We start from the raw sequence: 15,188 nt of genomic DNA on the forward strand, positions 1-15,188 counted from the left end.
GCCCTATAACTGAATGTCGACAGCTATAGTATTCTTAGCCTAATAGTAAAAATGAAATGAGTAACGCTGGGTGCAATTTAGGCTAATTTGGCTTGCCATACACCCGTTTCGTTTAATTAACATTTTAAAGGAATACTTTTCAAGTAACAGGTGAAGTCAGAAACAATGACCATTGAATAAGAACATTTTGCGATGGATTTCGAAATTTACCAAGTTAAAACATAATAAAAACATACAACCGAAAATGAAAATATGAATATTGTCGTGTGTTGTGGGGAAACCGGTTAGTTTGGGTCGGTTAGCATCTGCCTGTTTGTTTGGCGCGTGCGCTCTCAAGCTCAGCCATGTTGAGTCTCCCAGACAGACAGAAATGTCTATATATCGCGCTGAAATGAGGATTTTACCCTCCAGGACGAGCTGAAGACAAACAAATCAGCATCAGAGAGCAGGTAAATTAATGCGTTGATGTTTGTGTGATACTTTAGTGAGGAAGACTAGAGCTGGGTGAAGAAGCCGGTAACGTTAGTGGATAATGAATTGAGCTGAAAAACCCCTCATCACACGTTTAATACACTTTGCCTCAGAAAAGTTTTTGTGAAGGCTGTAAAACAGAAATTGACCGCTGACACAAGTTATTCAATGCCAAAGATCTTATAAACAGTGGTGTATCATCTCTCATTTAGAAATTGTCTGATAAATGGCAAGCCGTTTTCACATTTACGTACCTAAAGTCCGCCTGAAATCTCATGTTATTATTCTTAAAGTGAACAATTAATCTGTGCAAGTTAATCCACTGAAATGTGTTTGTTTTGGTAATCTTCTATTTGATTCTGCTTATTTGCTTAAAGTCCCCAAGAAATCAAAACTAGCCATGTTAATTTTGTTAGCTCGCATTGATTTTGAGGCAACCCACATAGCAAAATTTCTCTGGCCCAGCTCTGGCCCACACAATCAGGTTTTGCTTGGCCCACATGCGGCAGTGAATTACGGTACATGACTGGACCAAATCTGGCTTCCAGACAAGGGCCAAACACAGACCATATCTGGGCCAAGTCTCAGCCAAGTTAATAACTCATAACTGGGCCTGAACTGGGCCAGAAAGGTTGGTGTGTCACGATTGCAATGAAATTAGTAAACCTATGAAGCGTTGCGCTTTAGGCACACTATGGGCCTTGTTTTTTCTCAGTGACCTGATTGGTAGAATTGATTTATTTAATCAAAAAAATGTTTTATGTATTTTAAATGTGGGTCAAGACTGGCCAAACTCGCGTGGCCCACAATCAATTTTTAAAATCTGGGCCAAATACTACGTTTTACATCTGGCCCAAATCTTGTGTGCCGCATTATAGACGGTGCCACCTCTGCCAAACCCAGGCCATGGTTGGCCCACATGCTGTATGCCAGTGCCGGATGAATGCCTGATGTCCCAGCTTTATGCCAAATCTGAGTCAGAATTCTTTGCTACTAGGCAATGGGCTTGGTATGGCTAACATACTTTACCACGCCATTCTCTTCACAAATGTCAGATTTTCATTTGTCTTAATCTGTTGTTCTCACAGTCGTCCCTCCAGACGTGCTTCTGTCTTCTGTAGACTCTTTCATCACGTTTTTTGTGTGTGATGTCTGGACCGGTGAAGAGTCGAGCGAGAGTTTACACTGAGGTGAACACACACCGGCCAAAAGAATACTGGGACTACCAGTCTCACAAACCACAGTGGGGGTACGTATTACTGAATATACAGTTGAAGTCAGGATTATTAGCCATCCTGTATATATTTTTTTTCATCATGTCTTCATCAGTGTCAAATTATCTTTATAATTATTACACACACACACTCACCGGCCACATTATTAGGTACACCTTACTAGTACCGGATTGGACCTTCTTTTGCCTTCAAAACTACCTTAATGCTTAATGGCAGAGATTCAACAAGGTACTGGAAGATTCCTCAGAGATTTTGCTCCATATTGACATGATAGCATCACGCAGTTGCTGCAGATTTGTCGGCTGCACATCCATGATGTGAATCTCCAGTTCCACCACACCCACAAGGTGCTCTTTTGGATTGAGCTCTGGTTACTGTGGAGGCCATTTGAGTACAGTGAACTTGTCATGTTCAAGAAACCAGTCTGAGATGATTCACGCTTTATGACATGGTGTGTTATCCTGCTGGAAGTAGCCATCAGAAGATGGAGACACTGTGCTCATAAAGGGATGGACATGGTCAGCAGCAATACTCAGGTAGGATGTGGCGTTGACACAATGTTCAGTTGGTGCTAATGGGCCCAAAGTGTGCCAAGAAAATCTCCCCCACACCATTACACCACCACCAGCAGCCTGAACTGTTGATACAAGGCAGGATGGATCCATGCTTTCATGTTGTTGAGGCCAAATTCTGACCCGACCATCTGAATGTGGCAGCAGAAATGGAGACTCATCAGAGCAGGCAACGTTTCTGTAAAATTGATGCTGAAAAATCAACATTAAATTGCTGGAGCAAATGCCTTTTCATAAAATAATAATATATTCAAATAATGAAAAAATATTATTATATTTCACAATATTGACTGTGTTTTGATCAAATGAATATTTGTAAGTAGAAAAAAGAAAGAAATATATATACACACATTTATTTGACAGCCTCATAAAGTTGACGGCAACATTTAGTGTTGCAGTTTTTAATGTCAATATTAATAGCCCCATTAAATAATTATTTTATCATTAATTTAGTTTTTTTAATTACCACAGTTAAGCCTTTAAACGTCACTTTAAGCTGAATACTAGTATCTTGAAGAATATCTAGTCAAATATAAAATGTAGTCATGACAAAAACAGAAATTAGTTAATAAAATGATTATGTGTGGAAAAAAATCTCTTCATTAAACACCACTTGGGGAAAAAATTTAAAAATAAATACAATTTCACAGGAGGACTAATAATTTCGTCTTCAACTGTACATAAGCAATATGATGTACATTCTTTTTTCTCTTCATTTTTTTGTTGTACATTCACACATTGTTGTGATGTCTTTCAAGCAGCGCACACTATGAGTTCGCATGATCTAATGCTGCATATGTAGATAAACGAGTTTTTCTTGCATCAGGAATGAGGAAAAGAGGCTTTTTTAAGCATGCACATTTAGTTTTTTCCGCTTCACTTCATTGATTAAAGGTCTCTACAGTTGAGTACAGGTCATTTTCAGTTTTATTACAGCTGTTGTTTCCTTCAACATTCTGGGCCCTATCATAAACCCTGGCTCAATAAGGTGCAAAGCGTGCATGGCACTATTTGCTGCTGTTTTCATATGAGCCCATGTGTCGTTTTCATGCGCCACGTTGTTTAAATAGCAAATCTATTTGTGCCACTTTGTGGTCTCGTGGGTGTGCTGGTCTATAAAGGAGGTGTGTTAAAGGGCCATGAAACCCCCCATTTCAGCAGGATGTTTTCACACCTCTAGTTTGGAAACAGTCAGGAAAGTGGGCGTGTCTAGCTCTGTTTGGGTGGGAAAATGGGCAGGGTTTGAATAAAAATGGGAGTTGCCATTTGGACACGCGCTGAGGACAGAAGAAATACAAACACACACACACACACACGCAGGGGAGAAAGGCAGTGTGTTTAATGACAGTGAAATGTTTGATACCGCACATCGAATTGGAAAAATAAGCCTCTGCATTTCTCTGTAAAATACGACGAAAATTCAACACGACAGTCGGCAAAAGTTTGCTTACAGTGTTCACGTGTTTACACACAGAGAGCAGCATTTACAATATTGTAGTGATATTACCGTACTGTAAACTAAGTAACTTAGAAATCATTTTGACTAAGGTCTGTCTGTAAACACTGAAAGAGTACAGCTGACCATACCAACTATAACTTTGCCATCTGAATGAACAAAGAAAGGGCGCTGATCGCACACACTTACCGAATCTGTAGACCGGACAATCAGCACATACTGGAGCTGCGTCTTTTTTTAAAGGAGACGAGCAGCAAATGCGGATCTCACCATTGATGAGAAATTCTCTTGAGTAAAAAATGTTCCAAACAAACGCATTTCTGCCGCGAGTCTAGCAGCGCGCTCATAGAGAGAAAATGAAACAAAACCTTCACATTATGAAAGCAACACTGGCGACCTGTATCTCCAAACAATTCTTATTCTTTTCCCTCAACTTTTGGCAACATGACATGTGTCGTCTCTGCCGTCTGAACACTGTTTCAGGTACAGTCTAACCGTACGTTCACACCGAAAGCGGCGAGAGCGTCTAAGGTCGCTCTGGCCACCCTGGCGACAACGCTGTCTGCCTTCAGCTCCGGCGGCGAGAGCGTCAAAACTCGCTACATTGATCTCGTACTTAAAGGAGCCGTTGCAGCATATCAGTTACATTCCTGCATAAGACATGTTTTTAGCGTGAAAATGTTGCGCACTTCTTATCAAATACATAAAACAATGGAAGATCAAGTTGCATGTGGTGTGGCTTTGCTTTATTTATCCAATATGTGTCCATATGTCTGAAATATCCTGAAGCAGCTATACTGTTTTGTACTGTCACATCGCGTGAGATTCCCGCTTTTTTTAAGATAAATTTAAATAACATTAATGAACATCAGTAACTCGCCAGTAACTTATTTAATGTATGTTCCTGTAAGAAAACATTGTTAATAATTGGAAATCCGGCGACCGCAATAATCAAACCCTTGGGAACAACTGTGGTCGGAACCAAAGTTCACTGGTCTGTGTTCCTTGAACTGCTATCAAGCGGTGGACGTCTTCATTCTGATTGGTTGCCGCCGAACCGCGTCATAGCTCATTACCATAAAGTTGACTTCATTTCAACTCTCCTCGACGCTCACGCCGACGAAGACGCGCCGCGCTGCTCCTCGCCGCTTATCGTCGCCTATCGCCGCCGGCTCTCATTGAAAATTAATGACTTCCGGCTACTTTGACGCTCTCGCCGCTTTCAATGTGAACGTACGGTAAGAAAGCTAGCATGCATTTCAATGAAGTTGCAGCGCATACATAATGGAGCGCGCTGATTGGTTTAAACCAAGCCATACTCATGAATGAATGCAGCACACTCAGAGACGTAATACGGGACGCCCCACGTCCAGTCTGCACGCTGGAATACACGCTAAGATCTCATGGCCGTGACACAGCTTCAAAGATTCGTTTCAAACCGGAAGTACGAATTTGCTCCAAATAACGCAAAAACAACCAATTTTCACTTTCTAGTGCAATATATGTGTCCTAATAGTGTTTTTAGCAGTGTGGGACACATATACGACTGTCAACAGCTCAAAACATGTGTTTTGGTGTTTCGTGACCCTTTAAGCCTCATCGTTGGCACATTGCTATTTTGAGGAACTGAAATCAGGGTTAGGCCGATAGACGATGCCATCATCCATCGCCGATGGCCAATAAACAACACGATGTTAAGCCAGCATTGCCGATCCTCCGCCCCCATCGCAAACCCGCTCGCAAAAAACACACACTTAGGCCCCGTTTACTCTAATACTTCTTAGTATTAAAATGTTACACCGTGTTTTACCTAGCATTTCTGAACAGCCCGCCGTCCGCTGAAACCGCACATCATGTGACCACACACACAGCCACACACACTGTCATGCGCTTATCTGAGCTCGAGAGAGAAGTGCACGTTGGACAGTTTATCAAGGATGTACCGCTGGATCGCGTCTCATAGTTGTTAAACGTGATATTTAATTAATCTTGTCTCTACCTAGCGTTAACGACTCTTTGGTCGTCAGGTAGCTTTCGCTTTTCGCTTTCACACTTGTACTTAGTCATTTTAGTGAAAACCTCAGATACTGTTGGTTTTGCACCTTTTTTACCAACAAACCTCTTGCGGAAAAGGTGATTTACAGGTGGTCATTTGTGTGTAACTTATATTTATTTATTTATGATTTGTTTATGGGTAAAACAAAGACCATGCGAGTCAGGTAGTTGAAACGGTAGACTACAAATAATTAATTTAAATTCTGAATTAATTAAGGGTGAAGCAGTGGCGTAGTTGGTAGTGCTGTCGCCTCACAGCAAAAAGGTCGCTGGGTCGAGCCTCGGCTCAGTTGGCATTCCTGTGTGGAGTTTGCATGTTCTCCCTGCCTTCGCGTGGGTTTCCTCCGGGTGCTCCGGTTTCCCCCACAGCCCAAAGACATGCGGTACAGGTGAATTGGGTAGGCTAAATTGTCCGTAGTGTATGAGTGGATGTGGATGTTTCCCAGAGATGGGTTGCAGCTGGAAGGGCATCCGCTGCGTAAAAAAACGTGCTGAATAAGTAACATGCTGAATAAGTTGGTGGTTCATTCCGCTGTGGCGACCCCAGATTAATAAAGTGACTAAGCCGACAAGAAAATGAATGAATGAATTAATTAAATATTCATAAATTATTAATTCACCTCCGCCTATGATGACGATGCCATCGTCCATCGCAATGTTTCACATTAGACATTGTACGATGCCAAATTGGTCGACATCGCCCAACCCTATCTGAAATAGACCACATCATTGACCAGCTAAAAGCTGCTTTAAAGTCCGGTGCAGAACGCGTTAGTTATGCACCTATGCAGATCCAAATGCTTACAAATTGCTTAATATGCACAGGATGAACAGCAACACACAAATATCTGTACATATGGAAACAATTAAAGAATTTTAAAAAATTATTATTTTCTATATCAATCAAAACAGCACTGCCTCCATGCCTTCTTCAACTCGGGGGGCTTTTTCAGTTTATTCATGACAATCTGCATCAGTGTAATGTTATTATTATTAGCAGTATTATTGATTATATGCAGATTTATATTTGCTTTGGTGTAGATTTGTCCAGCTGTGGGTTTTTAGGGATGTCTGCATCACCATATGTGGCATAAGAACAGGACGTGTGTTTATATATACACAAAGTGTTGTTTTCTGAGCACACTTTATTGTTATTGTTCATTTATTCCTTTGCTGGTGATTAGAACTGAATTTAGAAGTAGTTTTGAAACAAATCTTTGCGCTTAACAAAGATAATTAAATATGTGGGCTAATGGATGTGTTCAGTGGAGTGAGTTTCCACCGTTTCCTCAAATAAGTAATAACTACTAAATAATAAATAAATAATAAAGCACACCCAGAACTTGTTAACAGAATAAGCACAACCCTGTTAGACCATGCGCCGGGCGCAGAGCGAATTCATCCATCCTTAAAATAGATTCAGACACGCTCTTAATGCTTTTACGCCATGTGCTTTAGACTTAGGTCATTAATATAGAGCACTTTGTGTTTGTTTAAATATGTAAACTGATCACATGCTTTTTAAGTATATTAAAGGTATTAAAATGACTGTAATGCCCATGTTTATTTTTTTTCTCAGCAATCATGAGGATTTTCAGATGGTGACCAAGCTAGGAATAGGAAAGTACAGTGACGTGTTTGAAGCCATCAACATCACCAACAATGAGAAAGTAGTGGTGAAAACACTGAAGGTAAATACAGTTCCTCTTGTATTTTTGAATACTTTTTGTGTTGCTCCAACTCAATATATCAATAAGTGTTTAGAATTTCTTCGAATCTTGGTGTAATATCTAGCTTTTGAGGATTGTTTGGTCTACTTTACTTCGTCAGGCAGGTCCTATTTAATCAGGCAGGGCATGGCTAGAGAAATTACCAGGTAAAATGAACCACATCTGAGTTATGTTTTAACAGGGGTGGGAAAAAACATATGTAGCTATGTTGTTTTGTATTTTATTTTGCCTTAATAATAAAATATGTTAATTTCAGAACAGCATGGTGTCTTATCTTAAACTATTTTTTACATTTGTTTGATAATCTGAAACATTAAAGTGTGACAAACATGCAAAAAAAGAAATCAATTAGGGGGCAAATACTTTTTCACATTATTGTAATTGTTGATTGGAGTATAATTATGAATGGTCTATTTTCAGCCTGTGAAGAGGAAGAAAATCCTGCGTGAAGTAAAGATCCTGGAGAATCTCCGCGGAGGACCAAATATCATCTCCTTAATTGACATGGTCAAAGATCCTGTGGTCAGTATTCAATATTAGTACAATACTTATGTCATAGAAATAATTATACAACAGTCCTGTCTGGTTCTTGAATCTGATTTGCTGATAGCTGTGCAATATTTTGCAATATCAGCACTCGTACAGCCTCCTCCCCCTTCTGTATTACTCCGCCCACATAGTGACAGCAGATCAATAAACTCACTACAGTTACAATACAAATATTGCAGCTGTTGGACAACAATGTACTTTATAGGCTGTTTTAGGCGAGAATGTAGTTGTTTAGATTGCAGTTTATTTAGAAGAACAGTGCCTACTTTAGATATAATTTTGGAGAAACATCGCATCTGCGGTCATTAGCCTGTCATATTGAGCAGAGCAAAGATGGTTAACGTTCAGCCACAAGATGGCGACAGAGATCGCATAATAAGTGCTCAGGGGAATACTGGAAATCTGTGTAGACTGATGGCATTTCTTGCTGTTCAGCCTTATAATCTTAAAATGTGAGCAAAATCACCTGTTTTGTCTTTACTTTAGACATTACGCTAGAGAATCATTCAAACACTAGCGTTGGTAAATTAGTAATGGTTTCTGCTGTTCTGACGTCAGATGCAGATGTGAATGAATGGTGGAAGAAAGTAGTTCCTCATAGGATTTTTAGACTCTTCATGTTTGATTTTATTTTTTATATACATGATTATGTAACCTGTATAACCAGATATAGAGATATGCCTTTTGCTTGTTCTAACTACTTATTTGTAAATGAGTTAAAAACAACAATTTTAAAGTTTTTTTTAGGGACAACTTAACTGGTTCAAGTTCAATTTAAACTTGTAAAAACTAATTAACTTAATGGATTTGTGTTGGGACAGCATGAAGGATTTGTGTGCATTATTTATAAACATGTTTTTCACACATTGCAGATCAGAACACCCGCCTTAGTTTTTGAACACGTCAACAACACAGACTTTAAGGTAAAATACTTCAATTCAGTTTTCTAATCATTTATTGTCTTTCATCTTTAGCACAACGATAATTAAATGACTTTTTGTTTTCCTCAGCAACTTTATCAATCACTGACAGACTATGACATTCGCTTCTACATGTTCGAGATTTTAAAGGTGAGCCTTACATGAAAATTTAAGAACGACTGCAGGAAAAAATTTAATGTTATTCACTTTGGACTAGATTGTAAACAAAATACTATTTATTTAATTCTGTTTTGCATGAGTGTAAGAAATACAGCTACTCATTTTCTAACAGTTTATTAAGAAAAGTAGTCAAATAGTGAATTAAAACTTTTGTGTTTCAATACTGTAATGTTCAGGGGCCTCATGTATCAACACTGCGTACGCACAAAAACTTTGTGTTCGCCAGATATCATGCTCATGTTTGGATTTACTAACGATGAAATGAACGTGAGAATATGCGTTGTTCCACATCAACTTCATGCCTGGTGTACGTGTGTTTCTTGTGTGTTTGTGTTTTATTTCCATTGGCGACTTCTAGAAGCAGTTATGTTAAAATGCACACTACAAAGTGTCTTTGAGCCATGCAATGGCAGCTGTATGAGACGGGATCATCCGAATGTCTAGCAGGTATATAAGGTTTCCATACCATGCAGTGGACCAGCCAAACAATAAAGCGCAATTTGCAGCGATCGCCGGTTTTCCCAGTGTAGTCGGAGCGATCGACTGCACGCACATTGCAATAAAGGCGCCATCTGAAGATGAATTTGCATACGTGAATAGGAAACATTCTACCAAGGAGGCTAAAGACCATGGCCTCTAGCGTCTGTCGTCAGAGGAGTTGAGGTTTACCTGCACAGCACTAACTAGCTGGCCTCCGTTACACAAATAATATGTGATGCTCAAATGCGCTTACATAATACACACACTTGTTAATGATTCCTACTTGTCTTCCTCGTGATGAAGAGTAGGCAAAATCTGATATGTAGCCGGGGATGTGGGTAAAAGAAGAATGAGTTCATCAGATGCTGGATTCGAACCGAGTTCATGCTCTAACGTGTCAAAACATGTTGCCATGCACTTTACGAGCTACGCCACTCATGTTGCTGATGTCCGCTCTGTTTAGTTTTGTTGTCTCTGTCGATCAAACGAGCGGAAATCACTCAACTCACTCATTCCAACGAGACCCCACTGCGTTAACCGTGTTAGCTAAATTCTCCCACTCAATTGTTTTTCTTTTGTTATTAATTCCGGAGGACAAACTTGCAAAAAAACACCATTTTTCTCTGGTCTACCTCCGATAGCAGCACCTCAAATTCACATTCTGTTCAAAGTTTCTCTTCTTGCTTGCTTTTGCTATTGCTTTTTCGTTTGGTTTTGCCAAAGTAGAGTCATTAGTATATTTATACGGGGGAGGAGGCAGGGAGGGGTTTTGAGCTTGTGCACGTGCGCTCAGTTTCACGTTAATTTGGATGTCGAAAGAGAATAAGCGTGTGATTTGGCGTACGCATTGTTTCATTCATCTAAGTTTTTACTGCGTACGCACATTTACAGCTTTGTCCATACGCAATGTTTTAGTATGAATTCAATGCAAGTCTTCATACATGAGGCCCCAGGTATCTAGGCTTCTACATACATTCGTACTGTAATTATTGTGAATTGCTCTTAAGATATCCCTGTAAAAATTCAGATTCATCGCTTTTGATGCTTCTGTTGTTTTTATCTTGTGTCTGCAGGCTTTAGATTTCTCTCACAGTATGGGTATAATGCACAGAGATGTCAAACCACACAACATCATGATCGATCATGAGCACAGAAAGGTAAAACAAGTCGAGGAGCCTTACAGTTTTACTGAGCCATGTCGGTGTGAGGGTTTAGTGTAATTTATGGTGTGTTGAATGTTTCAGTTGCGTCTCATTGACTGGGGACTTGCCGAATTCTATCATCCAGGACAGGAGTACAACGTCAGAGTCGCCTCACGCTATTTTAAAGGACCAGAACTACTGATAGATTACCAGGTTAGACATATTAACACTCATGCATGTATGAGGAAATGTGCACTGATAGCTTCTTTATATGCTATAGTCAAATTTGGCCCAATAATATTTGTTACAGTTGCTAATTGCTCATTTAAAAGCATTAAAAACATCATCTCTTTTGGAAAGACTCTGAGGGAAAAATCTTAATCCCAAAAACAAATGTGGGCGGGGCTTGGTTTCGTCAGGCATTGATTGGATGGATGTGTGTTGCTATTGGTGGATCTCGTGTGATTGACAGGTTGATCACACCTCCTTCTGCCAGTAAAGACTTTTTTTCTTAAGTATGTTATTAAACAGCTCTCTTTAGACTGAAAAGGGCAGCAAAGCCTTTTGTTTTTTTCTGCAAAGCTTTTAGAAACCCTTTAAGCACATTTTCACTGTGTTGTTGCAGATGTACGACTATAGTCTGGACATGTGGAGTCTCGGCTGTATGTTGGCCAGTATGATCTTCAGGAAGGAGCCATTCTTCCATGGACGTGATAACTATGACCAGGTGAACTTCATCGGCTTTATTATTAGTGAAATAATTTGTGGTCAACTCCGATTAAGCTCCATCAAAATTCACCAGTGCGAAGAGATAAACAGCATGCATTAAAGGGAAGGTTCATCCAAAAATGAACATTCTGTCATTGAGTAACCCTTCACATGTTCAAAACTGGTTTCTTTCTTCTGTTAAAAGCAAAATAAGAGCTGTGAACCTACACTAGTCTCACAGTTCGGTTACGATTATCATGCCATCGATGTGTGAGAGAGAGAGAGAAATGGAGCACTTTCACTCTCTCGATCTCAGTGAAATAGGGGCTTTTGTTGTAAATATCAGTGAAAGACTGATGCAGCAAACACACACAGTGAAATTGTGCACAGTTTATGAGTATTAAGTATTTAGAGCGGTGTAAATACTCGCGCTTGCCTTCCTCGCGACAGACCGCATATGAGGTAAATGACGTCAGTAATAACCGGTTATAATTATTACTAAACTGATACCAAATTGTCCGCGTCTGCATCGCTGTGCACATAAGAAACAATAAATTTTGACACCCCTAAAAATAAGATATCAGGATGAAAGCTGTCAACCTGTAACCATTGACTTCTATTGTATTTGTTTTTCCTTCTATGGAAGTCAATGGCTTCATTCACTAAAAATGACAGAACGTTAATGTTGTATGACAGAATGTTAAGTTTTGGGGCTAAATGTCTCTTCAGTGAATTTAATGATGGTTAAAAGCCTCTCTCTCAAAAATAATACCATTCACCATCATGACGTGCAATTCATAACAGTTTCATGACAGTACTATGTACACCCCTTAAGTAAAGTGTTTAACTAATGCTTTAAATGATCTTATAATGCATAGTGAACTCTGGCTTTACTAATCGTTTTTTAATGACCGTTTCTTCGCAGTTGGTGAGAATAGCCAAAGTTCTTGGAACAGATGGTCTTTATGATTACATTGATAAATACAACATTGAGCTGGACCCTCGGTTTATTGATATTCTGGGACGGTGAGCTCCTTCATTCTGTTATAATAACCTGCCATTGTCTTCCCTCATCTGATTTCATCTGTTTTTCCTCATGTTAGACACTCTCGGAAGCGATGGAAGAAGTTTGTTCACAATGAAAACCAGCACTTGATCAGTCCTGAAGCTCTGGACTTTCTGGACAAACTTCTGCGTTACGACCATCAGACCAGACTGACGGCGCAGGAGGCCATGGAGCATCAGTACTTCTGTAAAGCATTATACCATTATGACCTGCTGCATCCCAATTAGCATACTATCTGTCCTAAATAGTATTCAAAAATAGAGTTAGCGTGTCCCAAATCGTAGTACAGTGGGGTAAATAAGTATTTAACAGTTGTTCTAACGCAGGAGTATAAAGTGGCAAAGGGAATGAGAATATATGTGTATGAAGAGAATCTTGACAATTATTTTTTGATTTATTTTTTGATTGATTCTTTCATTTTGCTCTTTGGTTTAGTCCCCGTTGTGAAGGGCCAGTCTTGTTTCTCTGGATCCACGAATGTGCCGTCGGTGAACACCATGGTCAGCTCTGCCACAATGATCACAGGTCAGCTTTTCAAACTCTGCACATGACTTAAAATATCATTATCATGCAATTGAAGGATATGAACTTCTAATTGTGGAGTGCAAACATAAACAAGACATAAATTGGGTAATGTGAACTCTGAATTTGGAAATGGGATTCAGGAATGGAAACTCGGAAATGGAAACTCAGGATTGGGGAATGGAAACTAGAGATTGGGGAATGGAATTGAGAAATGGAAACTCTGAATTGGGGAATGGAAACTAGGGATTGGGGAATGGAAATAAGGGATTGGAGAATAGAAATGTAAAATTTGGTAATGGAAACTCAAGATTGGGGAATGGAAACTCTGGGTTGGGGGACTGAAACTCGGGATTGGGGAATGAAAATACTAGATTGGGTAATGGGAACTTGGGATTGGCAAATGAAAACTCGGAATTGGAGAATGGAATTTCAGGATTGGGGAATGGAAACTCGGAAATAGGGAATGGAAACAAGGATTGGAGAATAGAAACTCTGAATTTAAAATTTTGTGGTGTACACTTGGAATTGTGAACTCAAAGGTTTAAATAAAGGATTCTCAGTTGGATAAACTTGGAATTAGATTTGTGCAATGTGAACTCATAATTTTGAGATGTCAACTCCAAATTCCAACATGTGATCTCGAAGTGAAGATTGCAGGATGTTAACTTGGCATTGCAGGAGTTTTACTTGCACTTTTTAAACATTTTGTTTGAAATGTTAAGAGATACACAAATTACATGATAAAAATCAAATAAAAAAGAAAAAAGACACACAAAAAAACATACAGGACATACTTTACATGAGCACTCACATTCTACAGAGAACTGTTAGTGTTACTTGAAGGTTTGTTTTTTCCTCTTGATTCATCAGGAATCGCTGCACTTCCAGCCTCAACGGCTCTATTGCCACTGACGGGCTCCCCGATCTTCAACAGCCTCAATACTCCAGTGCCTGCAGCCACAGGAGCCACTCAATGATCGCAAATCAACCCGCCGAGGACTTCGAGACTGTTAGATAGAGCTCGTCACTGTGTTTACCCATAATGCAGCATGAGTTCATCAGAAAACTGAATGCACTTCATCATGAGATGATTACTGTCATGCATTTAGCTCAGACAAAGGTGCACAGGACGTGACTGATATGCAGAAACAGCGAAATGCTGTGTAACTTTTTTTCACATGCATTGTCATGCCATTAAAATATATATATATATATATATATATATATATATATATATATATATATATATATATATATATATATATATATACATATATATATATATATATACATACATATACATATATACATATACATACATACATATATACATATATTTATATACATAAGAGCATATATATATATATATATATATATATATATATATATATATCACACTGAGTAAATGTAAAGGACTTAAAATGTAGATTTTGAAATTGCAAAATGTTCATTTGAAATGGCAATGTGTGAACTCAGAATTGTACAGAACATTTTTTTGGAATTGGGTGATTTTTGCTTGGAATTGTGGGAGGTGTGAACTGGGAATTATAAGACGTTTGGAATAGTGAGGTGTAAACTCAGAAGTGTAAAACAAATTAACTTGGAATTGGAATATTTAAGTTTGTAATAGCAAGGTATAAACTCTGAATTGTAAAATATAAACTTGGAATTGTGAGGTGTAAACTTGGTATTACAAGACATTAACTTGGGGAATTGTGGGATATTAACTTGGAATAGTGAGGTGTAAACTCGGAATTGCAAGATTTAGCTTTGCAATTGCATGAAGTTAACTTGGAATAGTGGGATGGTAATTTGGAATTTTGGAATGTTAACTGGAACAGAGAGGCGTAAGCTCAACATTATAAGACGTTTGGAATTGCAAAATGTTCACCTGGAATTGTGGGATGTTAACTTGTAATAGCAAGGCATAAATTAGCAATTGTGAAATATAATGTCTCGAAGTTGCGAGACAACCTTGGAATTGTGGAAAATAAACTCTATAAACGAATAGTGAGGTGTAATTAACTTGCAATTGAAAGGTGTAGACTTGGAGTTGTGGGATATTAACTTGGAATAGTGAGGTGCAAACTCGGAGTTGC

General features: G+C 38.9%; 2 protein-coding genes across 5 annotated transcripts in view; both read left to right on the forward strand.

The window, feature by feature from the left end:
* rbms2a (RNA binding motif, single stranded interacting protein 2a) overlaps positions 1–15,188 on the forward strand; it is a 608,287-nt gene that overhangs the window by 548,956 nt on the left and 44,143 nt on the right. The window lies entirely within an intron of this gene.
* On the forward strand, positions 335–14,315 carry csnk2a4 (casein kinase 2, alpha 4 polypeptide). 3 transcript variants are annotated; one of them, XM_087273081.1, is made up of 13 exons: positions 335–449; positions 1,560–1,720; positions 7,369–7,480; positions 7,940–8,041; positions 8,941–8,991; positions 9,079–9,138; positions 10,722–10,805; positions 10,893–11,003; positions 11,416–11,517; positions 12,424–12,524; positions 12,602–12,750; positions 13,000–13,089; positions 13,960–14,315. In XM_087273081.1, the coding sequence occupies exons 2-13, from the start codon at positions 1,620–1,622 to the stop codon at positions 14,064–14,066; spliced, it is 1,170 nt and encodes a 389-aa protein (XP_087129207.1). In that variant the 5' UTR covers positions 335–449; positions 1,560–1,619; the 3' UTR covers positions 14,067–14,315. The 3 variants fall into 3 exon arrangements, with proteins under 3 accessions (XP_087129207.1, XP_087129208.1, XP_087129209.1); XM_087273082.1 differs by lacking the exon at positions 335–449 and adding an exon at positions 1,357–1,480; XM_087273083.1 differs by lacking the exons at positions 335–449; positions 1,560–1,720 and adding an exon at positions 7,620–7,665.

The sequence above is a fragment of the Danio rerio genome, chromosome 11, assembly GCF_052040795.2.
Source record: "Danio rerio strain M-AB ecotype USA chromosome 11, GRCz13ab, whole genome shotgun sequence".
Lineage (NCBI taxonomy): Eukaryota > Metazoa > Chordata > Actinopteri > Cypriniformes > Danionidae > Danio > Danio rerio.